Source organism: Aquarana catesbeiana, linkage group LG02 (genome assembly GCF_042186555.1).
Source record: "Aquarana catesbeiana isolate 2022-GZ linkage group LG02, ASM4218655v1, whole genome shotgun sequence".
NCBI lineage: Eukaryota > Metazoa > Chordata > Amphibia > Anura > Ranidae > Aquarana > Aquarana catesbeiana.
This window is the reverse complement of record NC_133325.1, coordinates 168,247,776-168,268,318: the sequence shown is the minus strand read 5'-3', so window position 1 is coordinate 168,268,318 and position 20,543 is coordinate 168,247,776. Positions and strand designations below refer to the sequence as shown.

The following is a 20,543-nucleotide window of genomic DNA, read 5'->3' as shown; positions in this document are numbered from 1 at the left end:
GATCAGATCGGATATTATTTGCAAAGCTAATTTTTACATTATTCTCTAAGATAAGTGTCAATTCACTTTGTAAGTGAACATGCTCTACTCCGTTAGTAAATTAGCCCAACTGTCACAATATGCTAAACCAGGTTAGGACCAGCAAAACACGAAAATGTTCTGGGTAAAATGATAATCCTAGCAGGGGAGTTGCTTTGGGCACTAGAAGTTGTGTGTATACATGTTGCAGTGATGGTAATTTATCCCTGGTTGGTATACTTGAATAGTGTATACTTTAATCTATGATAACATTTTTTGTATTTCATACAGCCCAGCTGTTTAAAGTTTGCAAGGACAGAGCCTACATAGTATTCCCTGATAGCGGAAAGGGGGACTGTGAGTAGGTTATGGTAGCATTTAAAGTTGTCCTAATTTTGGAAGCCAGAGACAGCTTAGTATCTTGAAAGTTTCAGGTCTTCTAACCAAATTTACAGTCCATGTGGCTGCAGCTGGCAGTGTCCCCATCCTCTTTTTATGTCAGGCTGCAATAGTGCAACAAGATCTTATTAAGATACCTGAGTCTCACTATGTGGAGCCCCATCCCGTTCTTACTAAATCTTCTGCTTCCCTTGCGATGTCATAGCTGTTGCACTATCAATCACTTCACATGTAAAGAGAAAGTGTATTTCAGTTTGACCTGCAGCATGTAAAGGATAAATGTTGTAAGTGTAAAAAAAAAAAACAGTACATTCTACTAACAGTTTTTACCATTAAAATACACTACATTTATTATGTATTTGTAAAATATTTTTTATTTCTTTCAGGAATTTTTGACATCCTGCTATAGATACCTACCTAGACCTTGTAGCAGTATTTGCAGCCTAGATCACCTTTATGATCGCTGCTCTTTTATTTGAGTTAAAACTAGGAAAATGAAGGCTGTTGTGACACCAGAACATTTCTTGTCCGTATGCTTAAGTAGTACAATTGCACATGGCAATGGTTATTTTCTTTTGTTCAGATATCAACAAAGAATTAACCTGACAGAAATTTTAAATTAATTGTATTTTGAAATTACAATCAAATTTATAATTGAAAATTGACACAACATGTAATATATGTAATATGACCAGGGGTGCCTGAACATGGTATTGTGGCTGCATATACTTATAAATTATATACTGAACAATAACAATGTTTTGTTTTTTTAACCCTTATCAACATTGATAAGATATTTTACAGTTTATCACATTTATTTAACTATTTAAATTATTTTTAAAAATGGGGTTGATTTACTTAATGAGTAAAGGTAAAGGTGGCTTTGCACTCATAGATTTCTTTCATTCATCCTGGGGGCTGAACGAAAGATCTCTAACATACCCCTCTATGCTTAACAGTGCAGATGGACAAATCTGCCTCTGCTGTTATACCAGAACAGTGATTGCAGTTAGTTAATGAGCGAGAATTTTGAACTCTCCTTTGACGAAAGTCGATTGATCAATGGACTTTTGTCGAGCTGGGTGGTGTCAACAGGGGCATCCACGGCTCAAAGTTTGCAAATTCAGCAGGGATCAGCTGTAATTTGAGCATTGCTATTGTGGGCTTTGCTCACTTAGCAATCAAAATGAAGGTTAGTAAATAAGGGGTTTACTTTGAATACTGAATCATTAGTTAACAAAAACCCTAATTCAAAGATGTCCCTTGCACACAATAGACTAAAATGAATACCCCTTGGGTGGACTTTTAAGGCACTAATTACATAACATGTTGGTTACAGTAAAAAGTATTTATTGAACAAATATATATATAAGAACATATTGAACATGGAACAACAACAACTTTGTGTAAAAATTACACCACATAGAAGCAAATTGTTATGATCCTCCTTCACCCGACGATTTTCAGAGCAAAAGCATCTCCTTCTTCATGGGTATTTGTAGGGTTAGATCATATATCTATAAAATAAAAAGGATAATAAAACCATTAATATTTGTGTTTGCAGGTCCCTGTCCACCATTTGACCTCAGTGTTCTCTACTGTCCATAATCCCTTGGGGGGGGGGGGGGGGGGGGGTGACTACTGGGAGGCCCTTACCTAAAAAATTGAATGGTAGCAAGTTAATTACATCAGGCAGCCATAAGATTGGTACTATGATGAGCCTTTGCAGCAGGAATCTCTGAGACACATCCTTTTTATAAATGTTCTTTGATTTTAATAATCAACATGGAATGTCTATTTATGACACCATTGAAATACGAGTGAGTCTTTGAAACTATTAAAATATATTCATATAGATATAAAATATGGGGTAATTGGTGCTACCCTATAAAGTGCTAAGTGGTTGCTAAGAAGTAGTGTGGAGTATTAACTAGACTCCTTACACCAAATTAAAAGTGAACGTACTCCCACATAGGAGTGTGATATGAAAAAGTGGGTATGTGAAGAATATATCAATCCATAACTAGAAAATATATAAGAGAATAAATATAGTATATAAGCAAAATCTGGAAGGTGAGTATATGTTAAAATGATAAGTGTCCAATATGATAACCCCTAATCAAAAATAAAAATGCATATAAAAAGAAAAAACAAACAAAAAATGTAAGTAGTCCCAAAATGTCCAATATTGCGTAAATCAAGTGACTTCGGTCAGCTAGTAGTGTGACTGTAGTGCTCCCCCAGTGGGTCCCCCCACTCACCAGACGTAGTTACCCCTGCAGGGGTAGTAGGCATAGAGTGGGTGACTGTGAATGGATCTCCACTTTGGTAGCTGTGCTAAGCCACCTCTTCCTCCATTAGGCTTGTCCCCCTGTTCAATCAGACTCCGGAGTGTGCTCCAGTCAGGGCTTCCCAGGTCGTTCCACACCAACAAGCGGCACAATCCTGGTCTGTGTATCAGCCTTTTACACAAAGTTGTTCCATGTTCAATATGTTCTTTTATATATATTTGTTCCATAAATACTTTTTACTGTAACCAGAGGCTGCTCTCTAATTAGGCAAATAAGGCGGTCACCTAAGACCTCGCACTTACAGGGGTCTCACGACCGCCTAATTGAAGAGCCGTCTCTGCTGAGAACAATGCCTCTGTGGTGTTAAGCTCCTGCCAGCAGAGAGTTAACCTTTCCTGTGAGCTCCACCATGGGCAGGCAGTGTAGAGAGAGGGGACTGAGCGTGGCTGTCTTGGGGAGGAGGTGGGGCCAGCTCTGTGTTGTCCGGGGGAGGAGATTCCGGCAGCCGGAGCACAATTCCCTCTGCTCCGTGGACACAGATTGTGTACCCCACTCCCAGCTGTCACCCCCCACCACTGGAGTGCTCAGCGGAGTGGTCCTTGCACACCCGGAAGAGGCATCTGGCATGCAGTGGTGAGGAGGGAAGGAGGAAGAGGAAGGTACTGCGGAGGAGGCTTCACGAGCGCTGTATGGAGCCGATGGAAGGGAAGGTAGGAGAGAAGAGGTGTCCGGGCCACCAATCTCTGGGGCTGTCAATCAGTGCGGGGGGGGGGGAACTAGCTGACACCAGCACTGAGCTAGAGAGCGCTGACACCAGCACTGAGCTAGAGAGTGCTGGCACCAGCACTGAGCTAGAGAGCGCTCACACCAGCACCGAGATAGAGAGCGCTGACACCAGCACTGAGAATGAGAACGCTGACACCAGCACTGAGCTAAAGAGCGCTGACACCAGCACTAAGCTAGAGAGCGCTGACACCAGCACTGAGAATGAGAACGCTGACACCAGCACTGAGCTAAAGAGCGCTGACACCAGCACTAAGCTAGAGAGCGCTGACACCAGCACTGAGCTAGAGAGCGCTGATACCAGCACTGAGCTAGAGAGCGCTGATACCAGCACTGAGCTAGAGAGCGCTGACACCAGCACTGAGCTAGAGAGCGCTGACACCAGCACTTTAAAGCTCTTAATATATTTAATTTATACATTTAATTTTTTTTAATGCATTGAATTATTTTTCCTATTATGGGCGTGAGTGGGGCCTCATGTCTAGTTTTTGTCTAAGGCCTCACAAAGCCTAGAGCCGCCTCTGATTGTAACCAACATGTTATGTAATTAGTGCCTTGAAAGTCCACCGAAGGGGTATTTATTTTAGTCTAGATTATGAGGATCTGGCACAATTAGAGAATATAATCACCAATACAAAACTTGCACGCAATAGGGTATTAAGAGTGAGCACAGGTTATCTTATTTTCCAGCATGCACTTACTTAAATGTATAGCCTCTACTTTGGTAAATCATCCCTTAGGGCTTGAATCTGTCACTTATACAGCAAGGCTGAAGAGAGGATAGAACTTTGGCATCAACTTTACTGTGAGGTTGTCAAGTAATTGGCAATCATAGTTTTATGCAGATTTAAAGGAAATCTGTGCAGCTGAATAGGGGGGCTGCCACTGCATACCTTTCCTTCTGAAAATCACCTGTCTGCCATTGCAATCTAATGGCTTTAATAGATTCCGAGGTTGACGATTGGCATGGTAGCAAGTCAGCTTTTAACTTCAGCTTGTTCAGTTAAGCTTTGACAAAAAAATAAAATAAAAAGAAACCTAGAAGCTGATTGCTATTTATGCAGAGTTTCACCAGATTTTGCACTCTCCTGATTTAGTAACTCTATCCCCCTGATTCATTGACCTCCATCAAAGTATGCAAATAAGGAGCTCTGTGTTTGCTCTGATTTTACCAGTTGCATGAATGTTCAAGGTAAGTGACAAGTCAGTCAGTGAAAGTACTGAAGTCATGGATCAGGCATGGCTGCAAGGCAATTGGTGTTTTCAGAAGGAAGTCAATAAATGGCAGCCTCCATATTTTATTTGGCATAGGTTTCCTTCAAATCACTAAATGCTTTTCATGCATTTCCAATGGCTTCAATACCTTTGAGTCACTGATCTGGAACAAGTAATAAGATCAGCAGTTGCGACTTAGAGCTTTAGCTTGTTTGCTTTTTCCAGCTCAGTAACTCAGAAAGTACAGCAGCCAGAGATGGCATTTGTATTTTTCCAGGGAACCTAGGCAATGCTAGGCAAGGGGAAAATGAATTTATAAATAGAACACAACCAGTTAATGTATATTCCTGATCTAGGATTAGGTTTGGGTTTGGGATTAGGTGTATACACATTTGCTAAAGTTGAGCACACATCTCCAAGACTGTAACCCAAGCTAACCTCCATGCACACAAGGGTAGGCAACCATGAATTTTAAAACATAATATCATTTTTTATAATGTTTATAATTTGGTATATTTTTCCTAATGATTGTAATTGCTTTTTTAAGGCTTAGAAATGTGTTCCACATTACAGTGAGTTCAAAGAAATATCACTCATCACGTATTTATTTTAATTAGCCATTGATATTGTCATAGATCAATTAACTGTGCCTATATAATAACATTCATTTTATAATCCTTTAAATATAATATCTCTTGGTGCTGCTGTCAGACCTTTTTACAAGACATTCATTGGCGGTGAATAGGCATAAAAGTACAGTTTTTGCTGGCGGCATTGAATTTGGGATTGACTCAGGTCCAAGGTCTTCATCTTTGAAGCAGTTTATGACCATTTTAATGATTTCATCAAAGTACTGCAATATGCACACAGGCTCATTGTGCATTTAATGAACACTATTTTGTTTTATGAACAAATGTTTTAATAAAATTAAGCATTCATATGTGCTGTAGGCTGAAGAGGGTGACAGATGTTAGGATAAAATAGGTCACTTTGATCTGTACTTCCCAAATTAAAGCAGACAATTTCCTCAAAATAATAAAATAGTAAAATGCAATCAGCGCAAAAATTAACAACCCCCCCTTAAAAAATGCAAGCTGAACACTAAAAGTTTTTCGACAAAAAAAACAAAATAGACATGTATATTGTAAGGTAGCGCAGCGCAAAAAAAGACAATATGATCACAAAATAATAAATATTAATAAAATAAAGTCGAGTAGAAGTCCTTAATAATAGCCCTTGGACCACAAGTCCCAGAAGATTCAGAAAGAGAATTCCACCGGTGCAAAAATAAACAGCAGTAGGCAAATAGTGACAGACCCTCCACCTCTTGTAGTATGTCTAAGCTCACCTCAAAGCATGGACTCCTGAACTAACAGGCAGTCAATGCAAACAGATCTCACACACATAGGCAGGTGGCTGGTTAAATGCAAAAAAACGAATCCTCCAAAGTTTTCACATCAATAAGGATATATAAGAGAGAAGGGAAGGATCTAAGTGCTCACTGTGCAGTAATAATCAGGTATAATTTTATTAAAAGCCCCAAATCAGGCTACTCACATTTAACAAGTATAAAACAGGCTCTTCGTATAACAAAATGCACGTATCATCTGAATGGCAGCGGGTGACGTCAAACGAATGTGGCTCCTCCCCAGTACGCATTACTTTCGATTGAACTTCCTCAGCGGGGCGGGAATTTCCTCAAAACATCCTGAATGAAAAACGTACATTTTTGTTAGCTGTTTTCTATGAAATTGTCTGTAGTTTGCATATAAAAAAAAATCAGTGTTATGCAAATAATTTTAAGGTTAAAGAAATAATTTTACTGGCTCATAAATCATTTTTTCAAGCTTTCTGGTCATGGTTGGTCAACTTTCTGTGCCTAGTTCATTTTTCTGCTCTTCTTTTATGGTCTCATCCAGCTGGTTCGTGACAATGCAGATCTTCGTTGTGAGCTTCCTAAACTGGAAAAACGTCTTCGGGCTACGGCTGAGAGAGTTAAGGCCCTGGAGGGTGCACTGAAAGAGGCCAAGGAGGGTGCTATGAAGGATAAGAGAAGGTATCAGCAGGAGGTGGACCGCATTAAGGAAGCTGTACGCTACAAGAATACAGTGAGGCGCACTCACACTGCACAGATTGGTAAGGGAGATGCGTGATCTGTGACATAGGTATTTGCATCATGGTTAGCCCCATAATATTACCTACCCGTGGCTATATATTCATTAATAAATAATTAAATGTATTTTTTAAGACAAACAGTGTAAGTACCTGAATCTGATCTGACATCAGCCTTTTGCAAGGCTTAAGGAAGATAGAGAAGCAGCACAAGCTGCCAATCAGCTGTGTTACAATGCTTATGTGCTAACATGTGATTTGCTGATTGGTTGAGAGATCAGATGAGTTTATCACTCTGCTGCTTCTCCTTTAATGTCCAGCTCAGGAGAGAAGACCTCTAAGTTTGAATTAGCTGCAGCAGAGAACAACTAGATCACCTGCCCTGCTGGAAAGGGCTGTATTGTGTGGTGGAGCAGTATCTCACAACTGGATGGAAGGACAGAAATTCAAATCTATGTGGCAGATAAAACAGCTCAAATACATGTATTAAATCTTTGTATTTAGATGTATGCCTGGAGTACAGCTTTAATGAAATTTTTTAGCAGCAAATAAGAGAAAGTTCATTGAACTATACAAGAAATGCTTTCTTGGTCAATACAAAAGTCACCAAGTACATACAAGTTTATAAAGTAGCAGTCTAGCTGGGGTCATTCATATGCCCTGCAGACAGTTGCCCTTCTGCTTTCCTGTAGTGAATTACTATTCACTAACAATGTCTTAATGTAAGTTGGGCTTTTGAGAATGCAAACAACAACTATAGCTCAATCCACTTGTTTTTCTGTGTAATTTTTTTGTGCATTTTTTTATGTATTTTATTGTGATTTCAGTTTTCTAGGTTTAGAAGGAATATATTGAAACAACGTATAGAAACTAAATTATGCCAAAATAGGCGTGTACATTAATACTATCACCTGGCCCATTTATGGCACAGTGACAAAGTCTTTACAAAGGGGCCCACCCAACCTCATAAAAACTCACCTTGGCAGCGCTCCCCCACCACTTCTTTCTTCATCACAGCTGGTGGCAATATATTATTCTTGGTATGATTGAGCATTTTAAATCATCCCTTTTTATAGTGCTGGGGTCTAGTTGCCAATTACTAGACCCAAGCACTGTTACATAACAGATGGAAAAATATCACTGCTCCTCGTAGCTTCCGACACCTGCTGACACTGCAGATAATACTGCTGGTTACAATAGAGGAAGGAGCAACAGGGAAGCACTGACAAGGTGAGTATTAGTTGGACAATTTGTAGAGACATTTGCTCTAAATGGGCACAGTGACAATGCCTCTTTAATTTAACTTAATTGTTTATAGGGTACATTTATTTATATTAAAAGGCAAAGCTTATTGGAAACTTCTTTGGCAAGATATCTGCATCTGAGTTTTAGCTCCATCCACCTAGCATGGCCATTACAAGGGCATATCCCTCTGCTGTATACCCCAGCTGTTACCTTAGCTTAAATTACAGAAAATGTGTTGGGTAGAGTGTGGTTCTGCCAAGTGCACTTTCCCTTTATTTTTATACCTATTTGTAAATATCTTATATCAATAAGTTAAAGCGTAAAAAAACAAGTAACAATGGGAAGAAATTTAGTAACAAAGTTAGTCAACTAATAAAAAAAAATACACAGAAAACCTCCATAAACAGTACCCACAGTAGATCCAGAGGAAGTTAAAAAAAAAGCTCATAGTGGAACACTTTAATTGAGTATTCTACTTAAAATGGGAAGTACACTCCTAAATTACACTTTGTAGTATTAAAAGATATAGGACAAAGGACACCGTGATGCATTTTCTTTATTGCAGGGTAAATATCTGTCTTTTCTGACAATCTAATCTGCTCATATTCAATAAAAAGATATATAAAAAAAAGAAATGGGAGTAAAATACTTATAGAAACCATGGCTAATGCGCATCTCATATACAAAGCTTGTTAAGTGTCCTGTCTCTTGTATTGTAATGTCAAGTGCTTCCAAGCACATTATAGAAATGTGTCTGCTATATAGACAGTATTTGTCTGGTGGGTGTAAGTGTCAGTACATATTCATATTCTGCTTACTGCTGAATGCAGGTAAAATAATACATATAGCTACGAGGAACATCTATTGAATGTCAGCGTGTCAGGGAGTATTGGTGATCACATCTGCTATATACAGCAATTGTCATTACAGTGAACACAACCAAACCATGTACCTGGTTTAGCTAAATGTAGGAGCAGTCAGCTGGGGTCATTTACAGAGGCTAGTAAGCACAATCCCTAATAGAGAGCAAAGCATTTTTCTTCACCTCCCTTTTGTATTTTACTCAGAAGATGTAAAGCATATGAAATACACACATCAAATATAACTTGTATACTTTAATTCATTAATTTAAATTTTTATGTTTTACCTTTTTGTTTTAGCCAAGCCAATCAGACCTGGACACTACCCTGCATCTTCCCCAACCAATCCCTATGGAGTTCGCAGTTCAGATTCCCTTAGTTACACTAACAACATCTTCCAGCAATACCAAAACATGTACATGCATTCATCCAATTCCTCCAATGACACATTGTAAGTATTAATGGCATGTAATACAATGTATCCGTTTACCTTCACCCATAAGTTGTAAATATGTATTTTCAGGAAAAAAGCATATCACTGTATAACACTGGGGGGGGGGGGGGGGGGGGCATTTACTAAAACTGGAAGGTGCAAAAGTCTGGTGCAGCTCTGCATAGAAACCAATCAGCTCCCAGGTTTTACTGTCAAGGCTTAATTGAACAAGCTGAAGTTTCTTTGTTCGAATTCACATCAGTGTTATGTTTGCTTTTCCAATATACGCATACATACTGTATGTTTTAAGTACAATAAAGCCTTTTGTAAAAGAACAAGCTGCAGTTAGAAGCTGATTGTCTACCATGCACAGCTGCAGCAGAATCTGAGTGCTCCACTTTTACTAAATCCCCCCTACTGTTCTTACTTTAAATGTTACAACAATATCTAATGCTGGCCATACATTATACCATTTTCTTATTCAATTCGCTTTAGATTTATACTCAACCGTGTAGTCCAAGGGCCTCCCTAATTGCATAGAAATTGAAATTGTTTAGGTTTGACCTCATATTATATGGTTTTGGTAAATCTAAAGAAACATTATACAAGAAACTTGTATAATGTATGGCCAGCCTAACAAAACAGTCAGTTTTAGGCCCCTTTCACACGATCGGACCGTTCAGGTCCGCCTGTCAGTTTTGACGGCGGACCTGAACGGGCGCTCCATGTTAGCCTATGGAGCGACGGATGTCAGCGGAGACATGTCCGCTGACATCCGACCTGGTCCGATCCGCTAAAAGCAGACGGATGGCCCTACATCCAGGTCCGTCGCTGGCGGATCGGATCAGGGGAGATCTGATGAAAACGGACATGCTGTCCGTTTTCATCCGATCCCTCCATAGGCGGCAGCGGTGCCTGACAAGCCCCGTCCCGCTCAGTGAGCAGAGAGGGACCTGTCATCCGCCGGCTCAGCGGAGATCAACGGAGAGATCTCCCACTGAGCCGGCGGACTGAGGCGGACTCCATGGAAGCGGAGTCCACCTCGTGTGAAAGGGGCCTTAGGCATCGCTGAGCTTCTGTTGAGCAGACGTAAGGTATCATATTGGTACGGAAGGGAATGTGTCTCTTGTTTTGCTAATAAAAATTACTGTCCAGCTCTTTCTGTTGAAGCATGCATTTAATGATGATGTGTGCAGATCTTGTTCTTCTAGATAAACTGCATGATTATTGATAGTAATGCTTAGTAAGCTGCCACTATGGAAAAATCTGTCTCACAATGGCGTATTTAAAGTGGAGGGCCACCCTGAAAAAAAAAATTCACCAAAAATTCTAAAAAAATAAAAAAAAAATTTGAAAAAAAAAATTTTTTTTAAACTTACCTAAACCCTTGTTGCTAGGCAGTCTTCCTAATCTGCCTCTTCCTTTTCCGCGTCGTGTTCTGCTCCTCGGTGAGCGGCCCCGTTGTCTTCTGGGAACCACGGGGCCATTCACAGAGCGCCGCGCCGCTCGCGCATGCGCAGTAGGAAACTGGTAGTGAAGCCGCAAGGCTCCACTGCCTGTCTCCCTTACCGAGGATGGCGGTGCCTTGACCCGAGAGCCGAGGGACGGGTGTACCTCGGGCGGCCGACATCGCGGGCACCCAGGACAGGTAAGTACTTATTTAAAGTCAGCAGCTACAGTGTTTTTACGCATTCAGACATTTTTGCCATTGCTAAAGTAAAGTTTAAAACTTGTACTAAGAAAACTATGTAGTCTGACCTTCTTCTGAAAATGCTAGATGCCTGGCTATCACAATCATTTTCTGGCTTCACTAATGCAGTTCAGGGGTTCTGACTCCATTTGTTGCATTCTCATTCTGCGCATGGTGGCAGCAATTTTGAAAGGAGAGCAACAATAATAGTCTATGTATGTCTCTTAGCATAGTTTTTCTTTAAATTACAAAATACACCCTTTTTAAGATACTACATTATGTTTTCCATTTTCTAGGGACTGGCTCCAATAGAAAATTTTTCACATTTTTTTCACTTTAATAATATGTAATCCATAGGTGTGTGCAGCGCATTGCATTAAGGTGTGTGTGCACACATGCCTTTTTCTGCATCCTCAGCTGCACTGGACAGTGAATAAATGGGAAGTGCTCTGTGCTGAGCAGCTTCCTGTTCATTCACAAGCTGAAGCATAGTAAACAAAGTTTACTATGCCTCCGAGATGACTGAATACAGTGACTGTGTTCACTGTCTTCATTGAGAAAAGGAAGGGGCTGGTAAATAACATATTGATTAGCCCTTTTCCCTACTCTCCATCCTGAAACATCCCCCGCAGGGAGAGGAGAGGAAAGGTGGGAAGCCAACAGCACTGCAGGGGGGGGGGCACAACACGAGGGGAAGCCTGGGCAGTAGGGGGAATTGGCACCACACAGAGTGATTAGGGTGTGCCCAGCCCCCACCCCCTGCGCACACCTATGATGTAATCCACAAAAAAGACACATTGGTGTTTGCAGTGCCAGTATTTTATCACTGTGACATCTGGATGCTACAGTGTTAGGTTTGGTGCTGGTATTTCATGTGCAAATTAAAATAATCATGATCCACTAGGGGTTACATTAGGGTCAGTGATTATGGGTTCAGATTACAGATAGGGGTCAAGGGACACGTGTCAATGAATTTAGGGTTTGTGTCAAGGGCATCAGTTTGATCTGCTTCAGAGATCATTCAGAATTAACTGACAGGTGCATTTGACCTGCAGCTGACCTCCCTCTTACCTGCACTTGACTTGCTTCAAACAGGCTTTGGACCCTCATGGATTTGTATGGGAATGCATCCGGTGCACTCAATAGCCCATCGTCATAAGCCTTAAAGCGGTATTCAACCCAAAAACAAAAGTGTAATATACTGTAGCTTACCAATCCTTAGATGTGGTGGCTGCATTATTTTCTTTTCTAGGCATTTTCCTTTATTTCACCTGGTGATCCAGCCAGTAAGTAACATACCTCCTATCTTAGGATGTCTGCATTCTAGATGAAGTGGTAAAGCAGAAGCTTTTGGACAGCATCATTCCAGGCTGGTGACTTGACTAACAAACTGAAGCTGAACTCCATCTTTATACAGGCATACCCCACTTTTAAGTACACAATGGGGTTTATTTACTAAGGCCCCTTTCACACGGGACGGATCCGTGTTGATCCGCCCCGTGTTTATCCGCTGCTCAGCGGGGATCGCTCCGCTTTCCCCAGCTGAGCAGGCAGATGACAGGGCGGGACCCGCACACTGTGCAGGGACCGCCCTGTCAGATCTCCCCTCTCCCTATGGGGGATCGGAGGAACACGGACCGTCTGTCCGTGTTTCTCCGATCCGCTCTGCAGACGGATAGAAAAATAGGATTTTCTTCCGTCCGCAGAATCGGACGAGAGCGGAGGCGGACGACATTGGGTGTTAGCGGATGTACATCCGCTGACACCCGCTATCCCATAGGGATGCATGTATGTCCGTATTTCATCCGAAAACGGATGGATGAAATACGGACATACGGTCCGCATGTGTGAAAGGGGCCTAAAGCTGGAAAGTGCAAAATCAGGGTCACTTCTGCATAAACCAATGAGCTTTCAGGTTTTATTACCAAAGCTTAATTGAACAAGCCAAGGTTAGAAGCTCAGTGGTTTTTTATGCAGAAGTGACCCTGATTTTGCATGTTCTAGCTTTAGTAAATAAACCCCATTGCGTACTTAAAAGTGGGGTATGCCTGTAAGCAATTACAGGAAACATGTTTTTCCTTTTGGGAAAATGGTTTTACAATGAATAAAAGCTGACCATTGTTAGCACCCTTGTCACTGTTAAATGGTTTGTCTCTAACCCTCTAACTGCTCCTTTGCTGGACAGTTTGGTCTATTAAAGGAAGTTTAAAAATAAGAGATTTACTGGCTGGATCATCAAGTAAACAATAAAGGGAAAAAAGCTTAAAAAATGCAGCCACCACATCTAACAATTGGTAAGCTGCAAAATAATCAATTTTTGGTTTGGGTTTTAATACTGCTTTAAATGATAGGTCAAGTTTTGGGGTTGGAATTATGGGGTTAAGATAAAAATTTGAATTAGATTTATTTTTACCTTGTTTCCGCTACTGGAGGCCTTGTGTCAAAAACTACAAAATAAGTCTCATACTAATCACTAACCTTTTGATTTTTTCTTATTTTAGTTTCTCCAACCCCTGTTCCGCTACAAGGAGCAATTCTTCCTCTAGCAGCCTGCTTCCTTACACAAAGATGAATGTGGATAATGGTAAGGGGTTTACCTAAAAGACCAAATCAAATAATTAAATGCCAGTTTTGGGCAGCCTTTCTAAGTATCCATGAGGGAGGTACAGGTGTTTTAGTAATGTGCAGTAAATTACAAGTCTTACTGCATGTTACTGCAATGCATGGTAATGTACTGCACTGTGTAGAGCATTGTGCTGTCATTCATTTGTTGCCCCAATGTATGGAATGTATGGCACTGTGTTGTGCATTGTGATGATATTTATTTATTAAGGTACCCCAACTGACTCACCATATTGCACATGCTGTAAATGCTGAGATCTGTTTTTATCTCCTTTCATTTCCTGTCTTATAGCCTAAACAGGGAGTGAGAGGAAATCCCCGGTTATCACCAGAACTGGTGTCCCCATTGGAAAATTGGAAATTTCCCCCTCTAATCCTTTACTGGTGACAGGGGAGTAGATAAGGGGGGGGGGGGGGGGGTCAGGGGTGTTCAAACCCCCCAAGAGCATCCTGGCAAAATGCACAGACAGTGTCCCTGCTGTTTAGCCTCAGCATCAGCAGAGTAGAAGCAATCAGAGTTTCGGAGTGCAGCAGCCAGCCCCCCTTCTATTGTCCCCCACCCCCTCAGTTTAATAAGGGGTCCCTCTGAAAAGCATGCAATTACTGCGAAGTCTCAGATGCCGGCAATTGACAGTGCACAGTTGAGGGAACTCCTAGACTCCTCCTCAAAGTATCATATGACACAGCTGAAGGGAGACTGGGGGTGCAGAAGTTTTCCTACTTCTGTGCGGTGCTGAATCTGAGGTCTGGAAAGTGGGCTGAATGAAAAAAAAATTAGGGAGCTTAGGAGGAGCTCGCTGTACTAATGAGTACACTACCGCACCACAACTGTGTGCATTGCGTTCAGTTCAGTTGAATGGGGATAATTTTTGCTGTGCATTGCAAAGCCTCATGGCCCCACTCTGCTGTCACATGTTTTTACTGTACCTCCCCCAAAATTAAAGTGTAAATGATGCCTTTAAGTTTGAAAGACCAGAACCCCCCCACGGAAAAAAAAAATATTTACGGCCCTGACTGGCGATAACTGAAAATCTAGGATTTTCTTTCACTTATAGTGAATATGGTCACCAGGACAAGTAGAGAGAGTGAATCTCCCTAACAGGGGCACAGACAGTGATACAAAACTTTAAGAAGAAGGTGCAACGCTAGAAATTATGTGATAGTGTCCCAATATAGAAATATATAAAACCAAACAAAGTCCTCTCCATCAGGGGGAAATAGCAACCCTCTATTGAACGAGATCCATTGTGGAAGCAAACTCAAAAAGGAGATATAGACATCACCATCACCGAAACAAACTAACCCTTACCATCAGTGTATGGGTTATACACATGTGTTGAAAACAGATAGCAAAGGCAATCTTCTTGGAGTATACAGACGATCCTCTAGTGCAGGGGTCTCAAACTGGCAGCCCTCCAGCTGTTGTGAAACTACAAGTCCCATCATGCCTCTGCTTCTGGGTGTCATGCTTGTCACTGTCAGCCTTGCAATGCCTCATGGGACTTGTAGTTTTGCAACAGTTGCTCTAGTGGAATGGCACAAACTTATTCAATCACCTAGATAGATAGCTTAAGGTCTCCTCTTTGCAGCAGGACCAAGTATGTTCCAGTGGGCGTGTGCACCTCAAGAATCGTAGTATATGGGAAATCAAAAGAGAACGCTCATTGCACAAACTCCATCACCAAGGAAATTTTATTGTATAAAAAGTAAAACAAACTCACATTAAGTAACATGGAATATAGCAGTGGGAAGCGTCCAGCGCTTCTAACCACAAAGATGGCCGCCGTGTCACCGTCCAACCGCGTCCTGCGTCGCCAGTCTCTGACATCGCCCAACGTTTCGTCATCAACATGCGTCTTCAGGGGCGTGGCTATGACGCAGACGGAGGTGTACTTATAGGAACAAGGAAACTAGACAGGCGGAAATCAGATGCGTTCCAAGGACCGGAAGTATGAGCTTCTGAACCGGAACCAACACATCTCAAAAGAATTTGTGTACTAAATAATAATGGCATAAAACCAATAGCGAGTGACAAAAATATAAAGATAAAAAATCTCATTGACAAAGGTCATAATAAGAAATAATTAAAATAGGGTGATTATTAATCAAAATGTAGAGACGGAGCAGTGGTGGTTGTAGGACGTGGCGGCATCTTGTGGTTAGAGTACAAACTACCGTATGAATAATAAATGCAGGATATGTACCAATAGATACTATATAATGAAGAAGAGAAATCGACCATACTACATGATACCCATAAAAAATATTTTAAAAAATTACAGAAAGAACATAATCGGTAGAATAAATAGAGAAAGAAAAAAGGGGAATAAAAAGAAATGAGATGACCTTGAAAGGGAAACCTAGCTATTACTAATAAAGGCATTCAAATCCCATTCCACATTCATCCCATATGGAAAATAGGTCCTGGCTTGGTAAATCCACTTAGTCTCTAGCTGAGAGACCCCTCTAGTCATGTTGCTTCCCCTCCAATGTCCTGAAAACTTCCCAGAAATATGGTGCCCTTTGGATTACAATCATGTTTTAAAGCATAGTGCTTAGATAGACTATGCTTAGGGAAACCCCTTTTAATATTTGGTATCTGTTTTCAACACGTGTATAACCCATACACTGATGGTAAGGGTCAGTTTGTTTGGGTGATGGTGATGGTGTCTATATCTCCTTTTTGAGTTTGCTTCCACAATGGATCTCGTTCAGTAGAGGGTTGCTATTTCCCCGTGATGGAGAGGACTTTGGTTTTATATATTTCTATATTGAGACACTATCACATAATTTCTAGCGCTGCAGCTTCTTCTTAATATTTCTTTAATTGTATCCAGCAATTTTTTGTGCCAACAGCTTTTATTCTATGCCATATTAAGCGCAACAGATTCTGTTTTTATTAGTGATACAAAACTGAAAGATGTTCTCCACTCTATCCAAAACAAAATGTGCCTTTGGTTATACATTAAAGGCACAAAAGGTGGTGAAATGTGCATGTATAGCAAAGACGCTTGCATATGCTTCTTTATTATCCTCAGACATAGACTTTAATGTTATTCAGAGATTTTCCAAGAATGTCTCTGCAATCTTTCAGCAGTTAATTTTCCTAAGAAGTAGAATAAAAGCTTTACTTAATCTGCGTATGTATAGCTAAGCCGAACCTGACCGATTTAAATCTTCTCACAAAGTAGATATCTGCAGAGGTCAGGGTGCCAACATGTAGTTTGTTGGTTTGACAATATTCAGCAAGACAAGTGAGTCCTCATTATGTGTATGGGTACCCTTACAAATGTGATTCCATGTTGTTCTGTGCCATCGTAGTCATATGTCTTGAAGCAATCTAGTGAAATGATTTTGAAACAGGCCAAACAAAAATGTAATCTAAAGATGGTATTATTTGTCAAACAACGTTTAATTAGCTTTCTTTCCACGCCATGCTGCACACACAGGCAACGCTACAGACATCAATGATAACAGGTGAGTCACGGGTACACAGCGCAGTGTAAGCAATGGCTTGTCCTTCACATACACATCAAACTGATTCATATCATGTGCTACCACTATTTTTTATGAATATGGTGTTTCCCAAACCAGTCCTAAGGACAGGTCACATTTTCCAGAATACATCAATGAATCATAAGGAAATTATTAGTGTGCTTTATTTTTAATGTGTCTTACAAAAGCAGGCTTGCTAGTTCCCAGAAGTCTGTAAAATATAACCCTTTAAGACCTCATACACATGGAGCGTCTAAACAAGCTCTGAACACCAGAACAGCTGGCAGGAAAATGTGGCACGAAGAATGCACTTAAATGTTTGAGCGTAAATGCATTCTACTGGCCAGAATATTAATCTATTGGCCATTGGAATGCATTAACACTCAAATTCTATAAGCTTCTAGTGTTTATGCGCTTTTTGCGCATTTTTTTCTGCTGCAATGCTCCTCTCAAGAACGCACCTTTGGTGTGTTTTTTTTCTGCCTGTAAATGCTCCTCTTCTAATACACCTGTAAACTGTAAATGCATATATGTGCATGGACACTATGGGGGTTATTTACTAAAATCTGATCAGCTTCCAGGTTTCATTTCCAAAGCTTATGTAAACAAGCTGATTTTAAAAGGTGATTGTCTACCATGCACAGCTGCACCAGATTCTGAGTGCACCAGTTTTAGTAAATCTACTCCATAGGCTTACATAGAGGTGCTTTTACTGGCTTAAAAAAAAAAAAAACTCAACACCTGTATAAGTGGTGTTTTTTAGGCTCCATGTGTGTTTTTGCAATAGCGTTTTTTAGCGTTTTAGGCTCCATGTGTGTTTTTGCAATAGCGTTTTTTAGCGTTTATTAGCATTTTTTAGCATTTCTTTTTTAAGAATTTTTTTAAGCATCAAAAACATTAAAAAACGCTGGTGAGCGATGTTTTTGAGCGTTTTTACAGCTGAAAAACGTCTCTCAGAACCCACTAGTTTTGTGGGTTTTTTTACTGCTCAAAAACGCCACTGCCCAAAACTGCTGATAACAGCCTATGTGTGCATGGACACATAGGATAACATGATGGAGAGTTTAATGACTGTAGAAAAAACGTCTACAGCCCAAAACAGCTGCTGTAAAAATGTCAAAAAGTGTGCATGAGGCCTTAAATCTGCCAGAGTCTAAAGCTACATATGCATTTGCCACCAAAAAAGTATCATTATACTATTCATTGCTATAACTAATCAATAGACCGAAAAGAAAAAAGTTTAACCCTGCGCTTACCCTACGGGGAAGCAGCTCACACAACAAATAAGGATTTTGTCAAGATTTCAGTGCATAGACAAGTGTAGCGCTGTAGGTTTAAAAAGCTTATATAGATATAAGAATAAAGAAAACGTCTATGTCGAACAGCAAATGAATGCAAAGTATGACAGCTTAACCACTTAAGGACCGCCTAACGCCGATTTACGTCGGCAAGGCGGCACGGGCAGGCAAAATCACGTACATGTACGTGATTTGCCTCTCGCGGGTGGGGGGTCCGATCGGACCCCCCCCCGGTGCCCGAAGCGGTCCCGTTCTGTTCCCCGGCGATCCGAGATGAGGGGGAGGCCATCCGTTCGTGGCCCCCCCCTCGCGATCGCCGCCGGCCAATGGGAACACTCCTTTGCTGCTGTATGCTAAACAGCAGCAAAGGAAATGATGTCATCTCCCCTCGGCTCGGTATTTTCCGTTCCAGCGCCGAGGGGAGAAGACATCAATGTGAGTGAAAACACACTACACAACACAGTAGAACATGCCAGGCATACAAAACACCCCGATCCCCCCCCCGATCGCCCCCCGATCCCCCCCCAATCACCCCCCCCCCCCTGTCACAAACTGACACCAGCAGGTTTTTTTTTTTTTTTTTTTTTTTTTTTTCTGATTACTGCATAGTGTCAGTTTGTGACAGTTACAGTGTTGGGACAGTGAGTATTACCCCCCTTTAGGTCTAGGGTACCCCCCTAACCCCCCCTAATAAAGTTTTAACCCCTTGATCACCCCCTGTCACCAGTGTTGCTAAGCGATCATTTTTCTGATCGCTGTATTAGTGTCGCTGGTGACGCTAGTTAGTGAGGTAAATATTTAGGTTCGCCGTCAGCGTTTTATAGTGACAGGGACCCCCATATACTACCTAATAAATGTTTTAACCCCTTGATTGCCCCCTAGTTAACCCTTTCACCACTGATCACCGTATAACCGTTACGGGTGACGCAGGTTAGTTCGTTTATTTTTTATAGTGTCAGGGCACCCGCCGTTTATTACCTAATAAAGGTTTAGCCCCCTGATCGCCCGGCGGTGATATGCGTCGCCCCAGGCAGCGTCAGATTAGCGCCAGTACCGCTAACACCCACGCACGCAGCATGCGCCTCCCTTAGTGGTATAGTATCTGAACGGATCAATATCTGATCTGATCAGATCTATACTAGCGTCCCCAGCAGTTTAGGGTTCCCAAAAACACAGTGTTAGCGGGATCAGCCCAGATACCCGCTAGCACCTGCGTTTTGCCCCTCCGCCCAGCCCACCCAAGTGCAGTATCGATCGATCACTGTCACTTACAAAACACTAAACGCATAACTGCAGCGTTCACAGAGTCAGGCCTGATCCCTGCGATCGCTAACAGTTTTTTTGGTAGCATTTTGGTGAACTGGCAAGCAAGCACCAGGCAGCGTCAGGTTAGCGCCAGTACCGCTAACACCCACGCACGCACCGTACACCTCCCTTAGTGGTATAGTATCTGATCGGATCAATATCTGATCCGATCAGATCTATACTAGCGTCCCCAGCAGTTTAGGGTTCCCAAAAACGCAGTGTTAGTGGGATCAGCCCAGATACCTGCTAGCACCTGCGTTGTGCCCCTCCGCCCGGCCCAGCCCAGCCCACCCAACTGCAGTATCGATCGATCACTGACACTTACAAGGCACTAAACGCATAACTGCAGCGTTCGCAGAGTCAGGCCTGATCCCTGCGATCGCTAACAGTTTTTTTGGTAGCATTTTGGTGAACTAGCAAGCACCGGCCCCAGGCAGCGTCAGGTTAGCGCCAGTACCACTAACACCCACGCACGCAGCATACGCCTCCTTTAGTGGTATAGTATCTGAACGGATCAATATCTGATCCGATCAGATCAGATCTATACTAGCGTCCCCAGCAGTTTAGGGTTCCCAAAAACGCAGTGTTAGCGGGATCAGCCCAGATACCTGCTAGCACCTGCGTTTTGCCCCTCCGCCCGGCCCAGTCCAGCCCACCCAAGTGCAGTATCGATCGATCACTGTCACTTACAAAACACTAAACGCATAACTGCAGCGTTCGCAGAGTCAGGCCTGATCCCTGCGATCGCTAACAGTTTTTTTGGAAGCTTTTTATTGA

The 20,543-nt window shown here is 41.7% G+C and overlaps 1 protein-coding gene across 3 annotated transcripts in view; it reads left to right on the top strand.

The window, feature by feature from the left end:
• KIF5A (kinesin family member 5A) overlaps window positions 1–20,543 on the top strand; it is a 211,707-nt gene that overhangs the window by 173,353 nt on the left and 17,811 nt on the right. For all 3 annotated transcript variants that reach the window (XM_073613783.1, XM_073613782.1, XM_073613784.1), the window contains 4 exons: window positions 6,626–6,842; window positions 9,224–9,374; window positions 13,548–13,630; window positions 17,118–17,145. In XM_073613783.1, the coding sequence (XP_073469884.1) occupies window positions 6,626–6,842; window positions 9,224–9,374; window positions 13,548–13,630; window positions 17,118–17,145 (479 nt within the window). The remainder of the gene's footprint in view (window positions 1–6,625; window positions 6,843–9,223; window positions 9,375–13,547; window positions 13,631–17,117; window positions 17,146–20,543) is intronic.